This window comes from Aegilops tauschii, chromosome 7 (assembly GCF_002575655.3).
Source record: "Aegilops tauschii subsp. strangulata cultivar AL8/78 chromosome 7, Aet v6.0, whole genome shotgun sequence".
Classification (NCBI taxonomy): Eukaryota; Viridiplantae; Streptophyta; class Magnoliopsida; order Poales; family Poaceae; genus Aegilops; species Aegilops tauschii.
In genome coordinates, this window is record NC_053041.3 from 627,788,902 (window position 1) to 627,804,337 (window position 15,436).

General features: G+C 46.7%; 3 protein-coding genes across 3 annotated transcripts; 2 read left to right on the forward strand and 1 right to left on the reverse strand.

Annotated features, from left to right (window-relative positions):
- Positions 1-1,071: 1,071 nt before the first annotated feature.
- On the forward strand, positions 1,072-5,174 carry LOC141027890 (basic leucine zipper 19-like). The gene is made up of 3 exons (XM_073505487.1): positions 1,072-1,299; positions 1,646-2,410; positions 4,675-5,174. Exon 2 carries the CDS (start codon positions 1,648-1,650, stop codon positions 2,398-2,400), a length of 753 nt encoding a protein of 250 aa, XP_073361588.1. The 5' UTR covers positions 1,072-1,299; positions 1,646-1,647; the 3' UTR covers positions 2,401-2,410; positions 4,675-5,174.
- A 4,553-nt stretch (positions 5,175-9,727) lies between these two features.
- LOC141027891 (basic leucine zipper 19-like) lies at positions 9,728-12,704 on the forward strand. The gene is made up of 2 exons (XM_073505488.1): positions 9,728-12,035; positions 12,136-12,704. Exon 1 carries the CDS (start codon positions 9,828-9,830, stop codon positions 10,515-10,517), a length of 690 nt encoding a protein of 229 aa, XP_073361589.1. The 5' UTR covers positions 9,728-9,827; the 3' UTR covers positions 10,518-12,035; positions 12,136-12,704.
- A 1,014-nt stretch (positions 12,705-13,718) lies between these two features.
- On the reverse strand, positions 13,719-14,884 carry LOC141026493 (uncharacterized). Its single transcript, XM_073503142.1, has 2 exons — positions 14,475-14,884; positions 13,719-14,395 (listed from the first exon to the last, which is right to left on the reverse strand). The coding sequence occupies exons 1-2, from the start codon at positions 14,634-14,636 to the stop codon at positions 13,892-13,894; spliced, it is 666 nt and encodes a 221-aa protein (XP_073359243.1). The 5' UTR covers positions 14,637-14,884; the 3' UTR covers positions 13,719-13,891.
- Between the last annotated feature and the right edge of the window lie 552 nt (positions 14,885-15,436).

A 15,436-nucleotide genomic window follows, 5' to 3' on the forward strand; every position in this document is an offset into this window, starting at 1 on the left:
GCGTCACGGGCCAGCCCAGCCAGCCAGTGACCCAGAAATCTACTCTAGTCTACTCTATCTCGTGGTAATACTATGACGCTAATCGCCGACCTATTTTTCTCCATGGACCAGATGCATATACGTAGTACTCGTATATAATATACATACATAAGTGGTATTATTCATCGTCCTCCATGGCACGGACTAGGTTACTACACCAGAGCCTCGGCGGCGCACGGTATCGCGACGTGCCCGGCGACAACGAGGAAGTTGGGCCAAGGAATGACTCATCCATTCATACTCCCTCTGTCCCAAGATAAGTGTCTTAATTTTAGTATAAAGTTGTACTAAAGTCAATACACTTATTTTGAAACAGAGAAAATATTATTTTTGTCATGTTAACATGTCATAAGCGTCATAATACAAACCGTACCGAAAAGATAGCCAAATGCCAACCTTTATACACAGAAACACCAGCCAAAAAGTAAGATATAAACAAGACCTACGAATCCTCTGAGTTTGACATCAACGTCCGTCATCTGCGCGTGGACCTTCAAGGTGGCTCGCTAATAAAGGCGAAGCCATTGCCGCTGAAAGAATCAAACCAGACAACACCTCGGACACGCCATCAAACTTCAGGTCTGGCACCCCGCACGACTAAACGTCGGAGGAGGAAAACCCTATACGCTACTAATGCCTAAAAACGATACACACACGTGAATCTGGCGACCCCCTCACCACCGACAACCGAGGTCGGCGGCGGAGGGAAGCGAGATCGCCTTTCTTTCTTCTCCTAGAAGGCAATAGTTAATTGATCCATCCATATATTCAACAGCGAAGCAATCTCACGGCCTACACTGCCATGTGTTCATATATATTCCGCAAAAAAAAGTGTTAATATATATTCCGTTGACAGCCTAAAAGAATATGATTTTTTTTGGCATCCAGCGCAGCACCGTCCGCATCTACACAACGGGCGTATTATTGTACTATACAACCAGTACAATACAAGAAACGATAATAGTACAGTACACAACTATAGTACTAACAATAAATAAATAAATAAAAAGGAGGGGGCGAAAAGGCACTGATTAATTGATTATTGGGCACCGCCCGTCCGCAGGTGGCTGATATTCCTATCCCACCCGCGCCCCATCGCCACGACCGTCCTATACTCCCCCCAACGGAAAGCCCAGATAAATTCGCCCGCCCGCCGCCGCCGCCGCCTCCCCTCCTCCCCCTCCTGCCCTCGCTCCCGAGCCTCCGCCGCCGCACCGGCGGCCGTGGGCGGGACGGACGGGCGCCGCGCCTCCTCGCCTGGTAAGCCCGGTTTCTCCGCTTCGTATCTACTTCCTCCCCTTCCTTCCCCGTCGAGATCGGCTCGCTTCGGATCAGCCGCGCCGCCGGGATTCCGCCGCGCCGTCCATTGCCCCACCCGCTCCCCTCCGCAGCCGGTCAACGGGCGGGCGGATGGGGAGCCATGGGCGAAGCTGCTTGTTATTTTGCTTATTGTTATTATTGTCAGCAACCTCTCCATCCCCCTTTTTTGTGACCCGGACGGGCGACTTTCCCGGCGCTGCCTGTCGAATTGCCGCTGGCGGCTCCCGATTCCCGGTGCCGACGGGAGCATCTGACTCTCCTTATCTTTTGCTCTGCTCGTGGCCAGCCATGGACGACGGGGACATCGACTTCTCCAACCCGGAGACGTTCCTGTGCGAGGCCATGGGCAACGACCCGCCGGCCAGCTGCTCCATGGGGACCTACTTCGACGACATCCTCAACGGCGACACCGACCACCTCGCCTGCACCCACACCCACACCTGCAACCCGCCCGTGCACGACCTCGCGCACCACACCCACACCTGCGTCCACGTCCACACCAAGATCCTCTCCGCCTCCGACGACGCCGCCGAGACCTCCGAGTCGCTGCCGGAGAGCAAGAAGCAGCGCCCCTCCGGTAACCGCGCGGCCGTCAGGAAGTACCGCGAGAAGAAGAAGGCCCACACCGCGCTGCTCGAGGAGGAGGTGGCTCACCTCAAGGCTGTCAACCAGCAGCTCGTCAAGAAGCTCCAGAGCCACTCCGCGCTCGAGGCCGAGGTCGCCAGGCTCCGCTGCCTGCTTGTTGACATCAGAGGGAGGATCGAGGGGGAGATTGGCACCTTCCCTTACCAGCGGACGGTCAAAAGCAACGATTTTGTCGACCAGGGGAGCTTTCTCGGTGGTGCCCAGGTTATGAATTCCTGCGGTTTCAGATGCAACGATCAGCTGTACTGCAATCCAGGAATGCAGCAGGCCAGAACTATGGACGACGATGGTGTTATGAGTGGCCAGGTTTTGGGGCAAGGTGCTGGTGACTCTATGGGCTGTGTAAAACCAGGTTCTTTAAACCCCCCAGGCTGCCGTGGGGGCCAAATGCTGTAAACAGGTCGAGGTTAGTTATGCTTCTCTTTTGCCATTTTTTCTGCATCCAGCAACATCAATTTACTTTCTATGTGTTTTAGTATGTTTGAACTCTCAACAAGTGTGCAAATGGGCAGATTTTGATGTGGCGACTTGGTGTGTTAGTTGTTTTGGCCTAACTATAGGATCCTGGCGCTTATATTATCTACCTATAGCCAGTGATATGTCTCTGGCTTTAGTTTGGGCTTATAGAAGAAGCTGGGGAGGGGGCAGCTTATTTCCACAGCCAGCCAGAAGTCCCAAAAGAACTGGCCCTAAAGCCACTGTGGATTTGATTGATACTAGATCTAACAACTGTTTCATTTGGTTTGCACAAACATTCTTTTGAATGACAATATCATGTGGTTTTATTAGAAATGAATTAGCAGTATGGTTTGCATGCAAACAGTGCTTGGCTGCTGCTTGCTTAACTTTTCAGTTATCACATTCACAGACCGATTGGACAAGCAATAATTGTGCATTTCCATCTATCTTTCTGATCATAGCCATCTTTGGTGTCAATTGATATTGAAAGTCCGAAACTACAAGCACATAGTTTAGGTTGTTCACAACAATAGTCTGCATTAGTTTGTGTTTATAAAATCAGTACCACTGGTGGTTAATTTAGGTTGCTAGAAATGTCTCCAGCGAAAGTACTGTTTCTGTCTCAAACATTCCGGCTGCCACCTGTGCACTGCTTTCAGTGTGTAGCATATTTCCAAAAATCAGAATTCATAATTCCTATGATTCAAGGTTTTTGGACAAAGTTTCAAACTAGTAAAAACAGTTTCTCATGTAGTGCCTCGAATGCACCGATACTTCAGGAAACTAGCGAATCGGTATCGGATACCGTATCCGATACCGATACGCCCCCGATACGTATCCAAGGAGTATCCATTAATAAACGGTTTAAAACAATTCAGATACTTGAAGGATACTTTTTCAGTTTGTTTTGGATACGGCCCAGCCCATCTAAGAGACCACTCAGCCCAGCTTAGAGGCAGACAGCAACCCTAGTACCCCAATGCCCCCTTCCTTTCCCTCCCAGTTTTCTTTCCTCCCTCCCGAGCTCACACCAGGCGGCGGCTGGTGGCTGCGTACCTAGCAGCTACTCACCCAGGGCGGGCGGCAGCGGCGTCTAGCCAGCGACGAGCTGCTACTCCTCACCAACGCCTCTTCTCCTTTTTCCTGCCCAGCCAAGCTCATCCTCTCTTCTTTCTCCTCTGATCTGTGAAGATCTCATTTTTCTCATCTCCTCCAGATGGCTCCTCCTGCTGAACCTCCTACTGTACCTACAAATCTAAGGGCACCATTGTGGAGCCATGTTCAAATCATAGAGAAATCACCTGGAGGGGGCAACACTAAATGGAAATGTGACTACTGTGGTCATGAAGCTTTGAGTAGCTACTCTAGAGTTTCTGCTCATTTGCTAAAGAAGACAGGGAACCATGGAATCCATGCATGTAAAAAGGCCACGGTTGACATTCTGAATCCCTTCTAAAAAAAAAAATAGTAAAACGTATCCGTATTGGCACTTTTTCAAAATGACGAATTTACGTATCCGTATTGGCCCGATACTGATACCCGTATCCGTATCTGTGCATTCGAGTGTAGCGCCACCTCAAAATTTTGTGTTATTATGAAGAGTTCTTTTTTCCAGGTGCTTAATATTAGCATCACTTGTCTTCACGGATTATCGAACAATCTTCTCTCAGAGTTGATCATTTTAGATGCGCTAGTAGTAAATTATGGTTTTGTAATCAGAAACTTGGTTCGGGAACTTGCCCGTGTACGTTATAATGCACCAGCCTTTCCATACTTTTGATTGACTTTAGGTTGTTGTATAGTGGACATTGATGCAGGGCTTTCATCAATATGTGCACCTGATTCTCCACTTGTCAATAGGTATGCTATGCTGATAAGTGATAACAGCATATAGTGGTGGAGTGCCTCCATGATTCTATTACTAGATGCAACTTTTGTTCATCCCTAGTCTTGAAACTTAAAAGTCATCCAATGTCTCTGCAATAATGCCATGTTGTACCAATAGTTCTTATTAGGTGTATCCAGTACTTCCGAGTTGCTATCCACATAGTGTGTGGCTTTTATCTAGGTCAGATACCATGTGCCAACGCCTCTTCTGTCAATTGTCATTGCAATTTATTTGTCTTTATTGTTCTGTCTTTTGAAGTTTCTTAAAGTCGATGCTAACGATTGTTTCAGGACTGAGTAACACATTCTACTGCTTCTTTTCAGGACTCTGAGGTGCTTATCTTCTCCTTGCGAGAGACTATTGGCTTCTCCGTAAAAGGAGGACTGTATAAATTGCTGGCTTCTACCAGAGGGCCGCGTTTGGTTCAAACTGTCGTGTTTGTGGCTCTGTTGCCGATGGTGCCTTCTATGGTGCCTGGGGCGCCACAAGTTCGTTAGCTAGGATGCTATCCAGCCTCAGTAATGTTCTTGGAGTTGGACAGCCTTTGCTCCTAGTCCTAGATGCTCGCTGATAATTAGTAGAACAGACTGCGTTCGAAGGTTTCTTGAATAATTTAGATTTCAGCATCCAGGTTTTGTGGGAAGATTACAAGTTCAGTCTTGGGTAGACCTCAAGTTGGATGTCAGCTGCATGAATTCTTTCGTTGGTATGTATGCCCGTTGTGTTTGTTGTCTACACCGTGCCTATGATCAAAGCAATCGCATGGATTCCATCATTGCTTGGGTGTTATTTGATTCTTAAGGGAATGTTCTGTGCCATGATATATTATTTGTACAAAGTAACCTCTGCAGAAATGGGGTTGGTTTGGAGGGTCGTATTGCCGCCCAGTTTGGCTCTGTGGTTCAATATTTACTGAAAAGTTGTGGTCTCTTTTACTAAAATGGTGTATTTTTCTTCAGAATTTTTAACCCTTTTAAGTATGAGCTAGTTTATCGAGAAAATAATATCAATACCTTTAATACCAAATACATGGAACATGAAAATAGATTCCATAATGAATCTATCATTACTGATTTGGTATTCTATTGGTCAAACATAAAAAACGTTTGACTTTGGCTTAAATCTTGGAATGGAGAGTACCTGTAAAAAATTGCATGTCCTGGCCAAGATTCACTTCTGTTCTAGTAGATCTATACAACCTTGTGTGGTATCTCTTCTATTCTCAGTCACATGTACACTAGTGTAAAAGGTGCTCTTATATTATGGAACGGAGTAGATCTTAATCTTCGGCTGGTCTCCTCCTAATTGCCATGAGCATCAACTTGAGATGAGCACCTCCTCCTTGACTCACATGGCTGCTTAGGTCACCGCCACTCATGTTCCATGTTCTCGATCGCCATGAGCACCTCCTACTCCGGGCCTTCCTACTTGACTCACTTTGCATCCACGCCCCATCACACACTTGATCTCAGGGAGACCAATAATGGTCACCGCTCTCCATGCTCTCGATTGCCATGACCACCTCCACCTATAGTTTTGATCCCTCCTCCTCGACTCACCTGGACACTCATGCTGCCAGCGCTACCACTCCTCCCACCATACCCAGCGGACCAACATATGTAACCATGCTTCGATCACACCTGATCTCCGAGAGGCCAACACGATGGACACCAATCCCACCCCCTCCACTTACCGAGCACCTCCGGAGCCATGCCCTCCTCCCCGTCTCACCTAACCTATCAAGTCACCGCCATATCCAATTGACAAGTATTTGCAACAAAACTCCAATCACACTCAATCTCTGGGGGACCAACTATGCTTAGTGGTATTGCTTCTTCCATGTATTCTTCAGCAAATTTGGCCTGGCGGGGTCTAGAGCGAATTTCGCCATAGTCTCCACGGAGGTTCTGTTGATCGTGATGCCCGTGAGGACATCGCCTACTCCCTTGAGCGGTCGTCAAGGTGCTGTTAGGCAATGTACATCTTATTGTAGTTTCACTTTGTCATCTAGGGTTATATGTCCATCATGGCTTACTGTTCGCGGATGAAGTCTCTCGCTGACAAACTCCGCAATCTCCTTTTTGCCAGTGATGTGCAACGAACTCATACACATGATTCTTGACAATTAGTGCAAAGATCTTCAATATTCTATCTTGCACCTCATGCACACTCAAGTACAACCATCGTTCCTCGAGTTGTGCCCCTTTATCTCCAGGCAAGCGTCATGACTCACCTACTCTGCCTAGCTATGGACGCAGTCTGTGCTGGTCATGCAATAGTCATCATGTCACCTTCTCCTGGCACGCCCCTGCCCATGCCGACGCTTTATGACTCGGTCACTCCTCCTGATTGCGGTGGCTTTATGACTCGTGGCTCTTCATGTGTACCTTGTTGTCATAGCATCTTGGGTTAATGAAAACAGACAGATTTGACTTCAGCACAAAATGATCTGAATCTGAAAATATTTTTAAAAATAACCCATTTTCATGACGCCCTAGGTTGGGGCGCCATGCTAGATAGCATGAAGCTTGCACCGGGGTGCCATGCTAGATTACACGATATCTACCTTCACCAAGGGTTTCATGGTATCTAGCATGGAGCCCCAAGCCTGGGCATCATGAAAAAAAGGTCATTCTGTGAAATATTTTCAGAACTGGTTCATTTTGTGATGAAGTTTCAGAAAAAGGGTCAAATCTGTCCATTTTCATGTGTTTTGGCACCCCATGCCCCAATCAATGACGGCCACTCAAGTGTCCACCGTCATGCCGCACTCAATGATACCCACGTTGATGCCCGCCACCATGTCACAGTATTTTCCACCCCCGCTTGCGTACCACTATGACCTGATACTTCTCCAGGTTTCGAGCAAAGTCCATCAACTCCCACGCTTGTGTTGACATTGGTCCTCAACAATGGCACATTCTCACATATGTTAAACAACTTTGTCAAGTTTTCGTCCATCCTCCTACTCCTCTTCTCAAATCGTTATGGGCAATGGTGCAACTTGACCAATCTCCCTATTACCCACACTTGACACTTATGACGAGATCCATCTTGTTTATCATATGATTTAACAAGGCATGTGTTGCTATGCTTTCCACTTTTTGAGTCTGATTTGAATTCTTTTTGTCATATCTGGTGTAGGCTTCTCACCTTTAACTCTACTATTCTGAATATGAGGCCTTATTACACTGCTTGAGAGCGTCTAGTTTCTATCTTGCCTGCTTGTTGGCGGCATAGAACATTGACCAACACGGGGTGCACCAAAATGGCCCCTTAGTGCAATCCAAAAGTCCGTCGGCCTCATCATTTTTATGAATTCTCCCACAAGTGATTCAACCATATGATGTGATGTTTTTCATGGAGAGGTGGTGTCAACATAGATGATGTGTGGGTTAAGCATCTGTGTTGGGCCACAAGTGATTCAACCATATGATGCCTTATAGTGAAAGTCATGAATCCCGAGCTAGGTGTGGCATCGGTGCATAAAAATGCATCGAGCGCTAGCATGCAGTTAGCTATGGTATACGTTGTTATTAGTCTGGGTTAAGCATCTGTGTTTAGCAGCTAGTGTTGGAGAACTCTTAGGTGCTTTTTTAGTTTCATGAAATTTCTTTTTCTTTCTATAAGCGCCTACACAAGGGTCTTCCATTGTGGATGCCTAATACCTCTTAAAGCGATTTCTTGTAAAAAGTGTAAACTACATGCGGTTTCCGATGATTTTCTTATCACAGAGAAATAAACAAACGATGCATTTTTGGAGAAGTCCAAAGTCCTTTCTGCAAATTTGTGATGTGGTTTTTTTATTATTAAATTTTTCCTAAATGTCTCCTGTTCTTGAGCTCAACCCAATGGGTTGGCCCGTCTCCATCCTTTTCTTTTTCCTTTTTCTGCGTTCTTTTCTCTTGGGAGGGTTTTGGGTCCTTTCGCATCATGGGCCGAATTGTCAGAGGTGGATGCAACTGCGAGAGTTCAGAGGGACGTGTGCAATGGTGCGGCAACAATGACAAAGCCTAGTGAGGACCAAACTGTAATGCGGTACATCGCCGGACATAAACACATGCTCACCACCAAAGCCCCGAGCCCTATGTGGACCCATGACATGGGCACGAGCACTAGCCATACTAATTGAGGTGACTTCATTCGTCATTGAGCTTCCTTTGCATTTAAATCAGACATGTCTAGTATGTCAATCAGTAAACCTTTGTGCACTCTAGTACAAAAGCATGGATCAGGGAGAAGCAATGGAAGAAGGTTATATCGTGATCGAGGAGCAGGGAGTCAAACAAGGAGGAGGAGAGCTCTAACGAGGAGGCTGGACAGTTCAGACATATTCACTTGGACAGTCCGGTCCTAGGCCTAGAGCAGCCGGACAGAAGGCCGGGACCGAAAGCACCCAAACACTCGCCCAGACCCTCCGGGTCATGGCTAAGCGCACCCAAACGGATCTTAGAATTTGTCCTGGATTGTTGAGGCCCTCATGTCGATGTCGCCAACCGCAAAGTTAACCCGCGGAGGCCCCAACACTCGAACACTGGATTGTTTGGGCACCTACATGCACACAAGAATCATGCCGAAGTGTGTGTACATCCACTCTATCTATCCCTTCACCCCCAAACTATACAAGTCATACCTAGGGTCAGACCTAGAGTTAGCAAAGCGTAAATTAAGAACTTGAACCTCTAATGGGATCAAGGCATTCCTCTTGCGCAGAGGACTCCTATGAAATTCAAGACCCCTAAGGCTCCGTGGAGCTCAAGACCTCCATCTCTTAGGATTTCGGGATAAATTATCCTACGCTTGTCCCTTTCTCCCATTTCGAGTTGTTGGGTCGATAGGACTGGCCGAATAAACTTTATTCGTGAGATGTATGGTTTACTTGAGGCTCTTATGCTTCTATTTGTGTCCTTGTGGTTGTTTGTGTTTAGCCTCTAGCTCTTAGGTCTTGGTGTTCTTCATGGTTCCTTATCCAATTTGTAAATATCCATCAAACCTGCTAAACGATCCGTATCACCGTAATCCGCCCTCTAGTCCACAAGAGTTTTGTTGGACTACCCCCGAATAGATGACCTATAGATAACCAATGAAAATTGGCCTAAATCTTGTTTTGATCTCCGCTCAAACAATGGCGCTCAAGCTCTGCCACTGTGTGCCGATATGATACGCGTGCATGGTGGCAATGGTTCATGGAGGAGTGTGGGAGATGGGTGGCGTGTGCCAAGGTCCATGCGGGCGCGACCTTGTGGCGGCAATGCTCTCGGGTGCGCGGTTGCATCGGTTCAGGTGGTGCGACAACGTCGGTGGTACAGGCACGCCGGCACGGTGGGGGCGGGAGCATGGCAGACATTTATCACCTCCCTCTCAGTAATATTCCCTACAGGCTTTTTTTTCCTCTGGAAAAAGGCGAATATCTAGATAAAAGTCGGTTGCTACTTCTGGTCTATTTTTTAAAATTATTTGAGGATTCTTCTGGTCCATGTTGCAGTATTTCTCATCATGTCGACACCTTTCTAAAAAACAAAACGAAAATTGCACGCAAGCAGCACGTGAGCACAGCTTAATTAAGCGTCTCCAAGCCAAGCAGCTGCTAATCGCGGCCATGGACGACGGGAACCTCGACTGCTCCTCCATGGGCAGCTACTTCGACGACATCCTCATGGACACGGAGCAGGTTGCTTGCACCCATACCCACACCTGCAACCCGCCCGCCCACCACCTCCCCCACACACACACCTGTCTCCACGTCCACTCCAAGATCGCCGCCTCCGCCTCCTCCGACGCCGGCGCGGAGACCCCGGCCGGGTTCGAGGACGCCCACGCCACCTCCAGGAGCAAGAGGCGCCGTCCGTCGGGCAACCAGGCGGCCGTGCGCAAGTACCGGGAGAAGAAGAAGGCGCACACGGCGCTGCTGGAGGAGGAGGCGGCCCGTCTGAGGGCTATGAACGAGCAGCTCGCCAAGAAGGTCCAGGACCACGCCGCGCTCGAGGCCGAGGCGGCCAGGCTCCGATGCCTGCTCGTCGACGTCAGGGGCAGGATCGAAGGGGAGATCGGCGCCTTCCCTTACCACCGCCGGCCGGCCAAGGGCGCCGGTCAGGGCGGTGCCCAGGTTATGAGCTCATGTGATTTCATAGCAACCTGTGAACAACCTCATACGTGTTTTCTTTAATATCAGAGCAGATCTATGCAATGGAGAATATTATTCTCTGAGGTAGTGGGCTAGTGCTGGAGGGCGGTTGACATGGAAGGAGAGAGGACGGTGGCGACAGTCGTCGGTAGGTTGAAGAAAGCGCAAGTTGATCAAAACTTTAGATTTGGCGTCCCACATGGTTTAGTCTTCAGTAGATGTAGATGTACTGTGAGTGTGTACTCAATCTGGTTCTTTTTACTCCCCATTTAAAAAATATTCTGAAATCAAACTTCGTAAATTTTGTAGAAAAAAAAAATCTTGTGAAGTACCTTTTTTTCGACAAACGGTGGATTTTATTGGCTCAAAAAGGAGCATCAAGAGAATACATATCCTAAGAGCACACACCCGGCCTCTGTATAAATAAAATGCACACAGCTAACACCAACACATGCACACAAAAAACACGACAACAACAGCAAAGTCATATTAGACCAAGGCTATGCGTAAGCGAGGAAGAATAAAAAACTCCAAAGAGGTCAGATCCATGATCGGCAAACTAAAACAATGAGCATATCCACACCATCCATCTCATGACACCACACAGACAACGAATTTTTTCAACAGCAACGCCTTCAAGAAGGGAGCAACACTCAAGCATCATTTTCACCAGATCCAACCACCCAGGCTAGGATCTAGGTTTTCACCCTGAAGAATCAATCTGAGCATACCCGAGCAATGCCTTGAACAATGTAACTATGTAAAAACATCGTCATTGCCAGGTATAACCAGCTCGGGTCAGACCAAGACTTTCACCCCAGAGCTCGCGACCTGATGCTTGAGTAGTACCATCGAAGTCATCAAGTTGTGGTATCATCAAGAAGATTACAATTACGACTATAAGCCAGAAGATAATGTCAAATCTTGGAGACGCTGACACCAAGGAGAGCCAGAAGATAATCTCAAATCAGGCAGGACAGGGGAGGGAGATAAATTCACCCGCGGTCACTGTATTTGATCACAAAGTTCACTTTGGTCACTGGATTACGGAATACCCAAATTACGGTGCTTATCATTACATTTGTTAACAGCGCATGTCACCGCGTACGCTGCGTCGCCGTATTTGTCCCACGTGGCATACTGTTTGACTGTTTGACCAGCCACGCAAGCGAGGCGGGGGTTCTTTTGCACTGGCGAGTTGATTTGGGGGGCTATTTTGCAAATTTCGCGTTGTATTAAAACCCCCTCCCCCATCGTCCTCCAAATCCCTAGCCATTTTCCTCTTTCGTCGTCGGCCACCAAATCCCTAGCCGGCGTCGTCCTGCCGTCGCCCACTCCCCGCCCAGCACCGCTCACCGCCGGCGTCGCCGCTTCTGCAACGAGTTGTTCTTCCCCTGAAGCATGTCTGCATCGAGCTCCTGCCGCTCTTCTCGCCGCGGCGGCGGTCCATTCATCCCCCTCATCTACTGCCCGTGGGGGTGTGGTTCCATGGTGAAGAAGCATGTTTCCGGCACTGAGGATCACCCTGGATGGGTGTACTACCGCTGCCCCAGCCATGGTGTAAGTTCTCTGACATTTGGTCTTGGAAAGCATTGATTTTGCCACATTTGGTCTCTGTTTTTGGCACATTTGGTCTCTGATTTTGCATTCATTTTGACAGAATGGATGCAATTTTTGGCATTGGGAGAGGGAGTATGTTGCTTACTTGGCGGAGAAGATGTTTCTCACTGGAGATAATGCTGTGGATGCAATTGGGTGGTCTGAAGACAGGAGAGAAGAGCTGGAGCGGCGCAATGAAGAGAGAAGAGCTAGAGGGATGATGGCAGTAGGATTCAGGGGTTCATGCTGTGAGGAGAGGAGTGAATCTTTGTTGCAAGTTGGCAGGCAGATTGTTCTTCTGTTGAAGATAGTTGTGGCAGTAGGTGTGCTTGTGTGTGTGCTGTGTGTGATGCTGCTGATGAAGTGATGCAAGTGTTGTGTGTGATGCTGCTGAGGAGAGGAGGAGTGAACTATGTGTGTGATGATGTTGAAGATAGCTTTGGCAGTAGGTGTGCTTGTGTGTGTGCTGTGTGTGACCTGTTGAATTGTTGGTAGTATGAAGATGCTAGTAAGCTAGTAATGTAATGGAACTATGTAGTGTAGTGATGGTGGTGATGAAGAAGTGATCCAAGTGTCCCCTTTTGGTAATGTAATGAAAGTATGTTGTTGATCAATCTATGTTGCATATTATGTCTTTCTGTTGGCCAATATATATGATCACAGTTGGGTTGTTTGCATTACTATATTATGATCTGACATAATGATAAGTGGTAAGTGACATCAGAAAATGTTGGCAAAATGATAAGCATGTCAAAGATGATCATCACAAGATATGTAACAAAGATGATCACCAAGTTCAAGAAATATATATGACAAGCAACATATATACCAAGCACAACATAGCACCAGGTTAAATAACATAGTAAAGATCCACCAAAAGCACATGTCTAACAAGCTTAACAGTAAGGTTAAGTTCAGCAGAAGAACTTGACACCGACCAAATTTAAGTTTAACATGACAAGAAACACCAAAATACTGGATTAGTTCACCAGAAGAACTTGATACAGACCAAATTTTCTACTTCCTAGGCTCTCTCAGTTCATCAAACATGCTGACCTTCCTGGTTTTCTTGCTTGTAGAGCCACCTCCCATGTCATGTGCACTTGTAGAGGCCCTCTTAAGCCTGGACCTGTTGTGCTGATCTTCCTTTCTTTTGGCAGCAAGCTCAGAAGCTTTTCTCTTCCTTGCCTCCTCTCTAGCAGCTGCCAGCTCTGCTGTTTTCTTCTCTCTTTGTTGTAGGACAATTGCTCTATTTTCTTCAGCTATTTCCTTCTTCTTTGCAACATTAGCAGCTCTTTTCTGTTGTGTTTCATGCTTCTTTGCTTCTCTTTCTATTACTTTCTTCTTTGCAGCCAGGTCTCTCTTCTCTTGTGCCTCAGCAGCTCTCTTCTCTGCTGCAGCATTTAGTGCCTCCAGTGCAGCATCTCTCTTCTCTGCCATTTCTCTGTCTTTCTCCATCTTCATCTGCCTGAGCTTCATGGCTTGACTACCATCCCTGCTAGCAGTTGTAGTAACATGTGGCATGCTACTGCTCTGAGCTCTTGCTGAGCTAATGAAGCTTGATTCAGGCATGGGTTGCTGAGAAAGTCCAGGTCTCCTAGATGATTGTTGCTCCCTTCTCATCTGTTGTACCATTGTGTCACCAAACACTTCCTGAAAAGATGAAAGTAACATCATTAGAACACTTCACAAGTCATAAATTGTTGTCAATGTGAATATGTAAAGCTTGACAATGATTAAGGAAGACAAACCTGAGTTATTACTGGTTCCTCTTCACTTTCTTCACTGCCTGAATCAACTTCAACTTGATGCACATTCTATTGTTCATCATCTGATGAGTCAACAGGAATAGGAGGAATAGGTTGTGGTTGTGGCACATGCCTCACAGGTGGCAAACCAGCTTTCCTCTTGTTGCAACCTGCTCTGTTGTGACCCTCCTCTTGGCAATGAGAGCAAGTGATGACCACACCATGCCTTGTGAGCTTTTTGCCTCCTCTCTTGTCCTTGGCTTCATGTGGTTGTTTCCTTCTATTCTTCTGATGCCTTCCCTTTTTGTCATTCTTCTTGGGTGGGGGTTTGATCACTGGACCATGCATCTTTTCCCACTCTCTCTCATCTCTGTCTGGCATGATGATAGGCTGGTAGGCTTTCAGAAATGAGGCAATGCTGTAGCATTTGTCAACTAGGTCCTCAGGCTCAATTCTCTCATCTTTGCAGCAAACAACAGAATGATGGCATGGTATGCCATTGAGGTCCCACCTTTTGCAAGTACAACTTAAAGCTTTTATGTCCACTATGTAAGATCTCCCTTTGTTATCAACCTACACAGATGACATAGGGCACTTATTCAATGCAAGAAAACAGGATGAATATGCAAAATGCTAAGTCAGGCTAGATTACCTGGAATATTCCATCCCCTGCATTTGATGCATGACATGTAGCTGACAAATCATCATTCTTCTCAAGTCTTTTCTTAATTTTGGGGCAAACAGTGCCATCCCATGTTTCTGCTTCCTCTCTCTTGTTGTAGAACCTTGTCATCAACTGCTTTTTTATTGTCATGATCAATGACAATATGGGGAGCTCTCTGGCCTCAAGAATGTACCTAAGCCAACAGTTGGTTCATGTCAGAAGAATATTGTGATGGAGAACTACCTGTTGAATGCTTCATGTGATGAAAAACACAAACAATGATGCAACTTACTTGTTAAACACTTCACAAGCATTATTGAGAAGAATATCACACTTGGGGAACTCTTGTTGATATGCCCTAACCCAAGTGTTGGGGTCCATCCCTGACAGCCATTTCCATGCTTTAAAGTTTATCACTTTAAGCTCTTCCATGTTCTGTTCAAAATCAGAAGGAGTTGTGCTCCTAGCACATTTCCACAGCTGGTTCTTGAGCACTTCACCCCTAAACTGCTGTTGGTAGTTTTGCCACAAGTGCCTGACACAGAACTTGTGCTCTGCATGTGGAAAGTAATCTCTGACAGCTTTGATCAAACCCTAAAAGAAATGTGAAAGACAATGTCAGCATCATGACAAAACAATTGTGGAAGCAGAAACTTTGAAGCATGGAAATGAAAGACAAAGTTATGAAAGTACCTTCTGCTTGTCAGACATAATAGTCCACAGATCAGTTTCAGTAATGACTAGGTCTTGTTTCAGAGAGGATAAGAACCACCTCCAGGTGTCAGTGTTCTCAATGTCAACAATAGCACAAGCAATTGGATAGATGCAATCATTTGGATCTAGGCCAACTGCAGTGAGAAGAACACCTCCATATCTGGTCTTCAAATGGCATCCATCTAGGCAGATTACTGGCCTACAAGCCTGCATAAACCCTCTCTTGCATGGATCCA

Coding starts and splice junctions, on each gene's coding strand:
- LOC141027890 (XM_073505487.1), top strand. CDS start 1,648: ATGGACGACGGGGACATCGACTTCTCCAACCCGGAGACGTTCCTGTGC.
- LOC141026493 (XM_073503142.1), bottom strand. CDS start 14,636: ATGACAATAAAAAAGCAGTTGATGACAAGGTTCTACAACAAGAGAGAG. Junction 14,396..14,474: donor CAGGGGATGGAATATTCCAG/GTAATCTAGCCT, acceptor TCATCTGTGTAG/GTTGATAACAAAGGGAGATC.
- LOC141027891 (XM_073505488.1), top strand. CDS start 9,828: ATGTTGCAGTATTTCTCATCATGTCGACACCTTTCTAAAAAACAAAAC.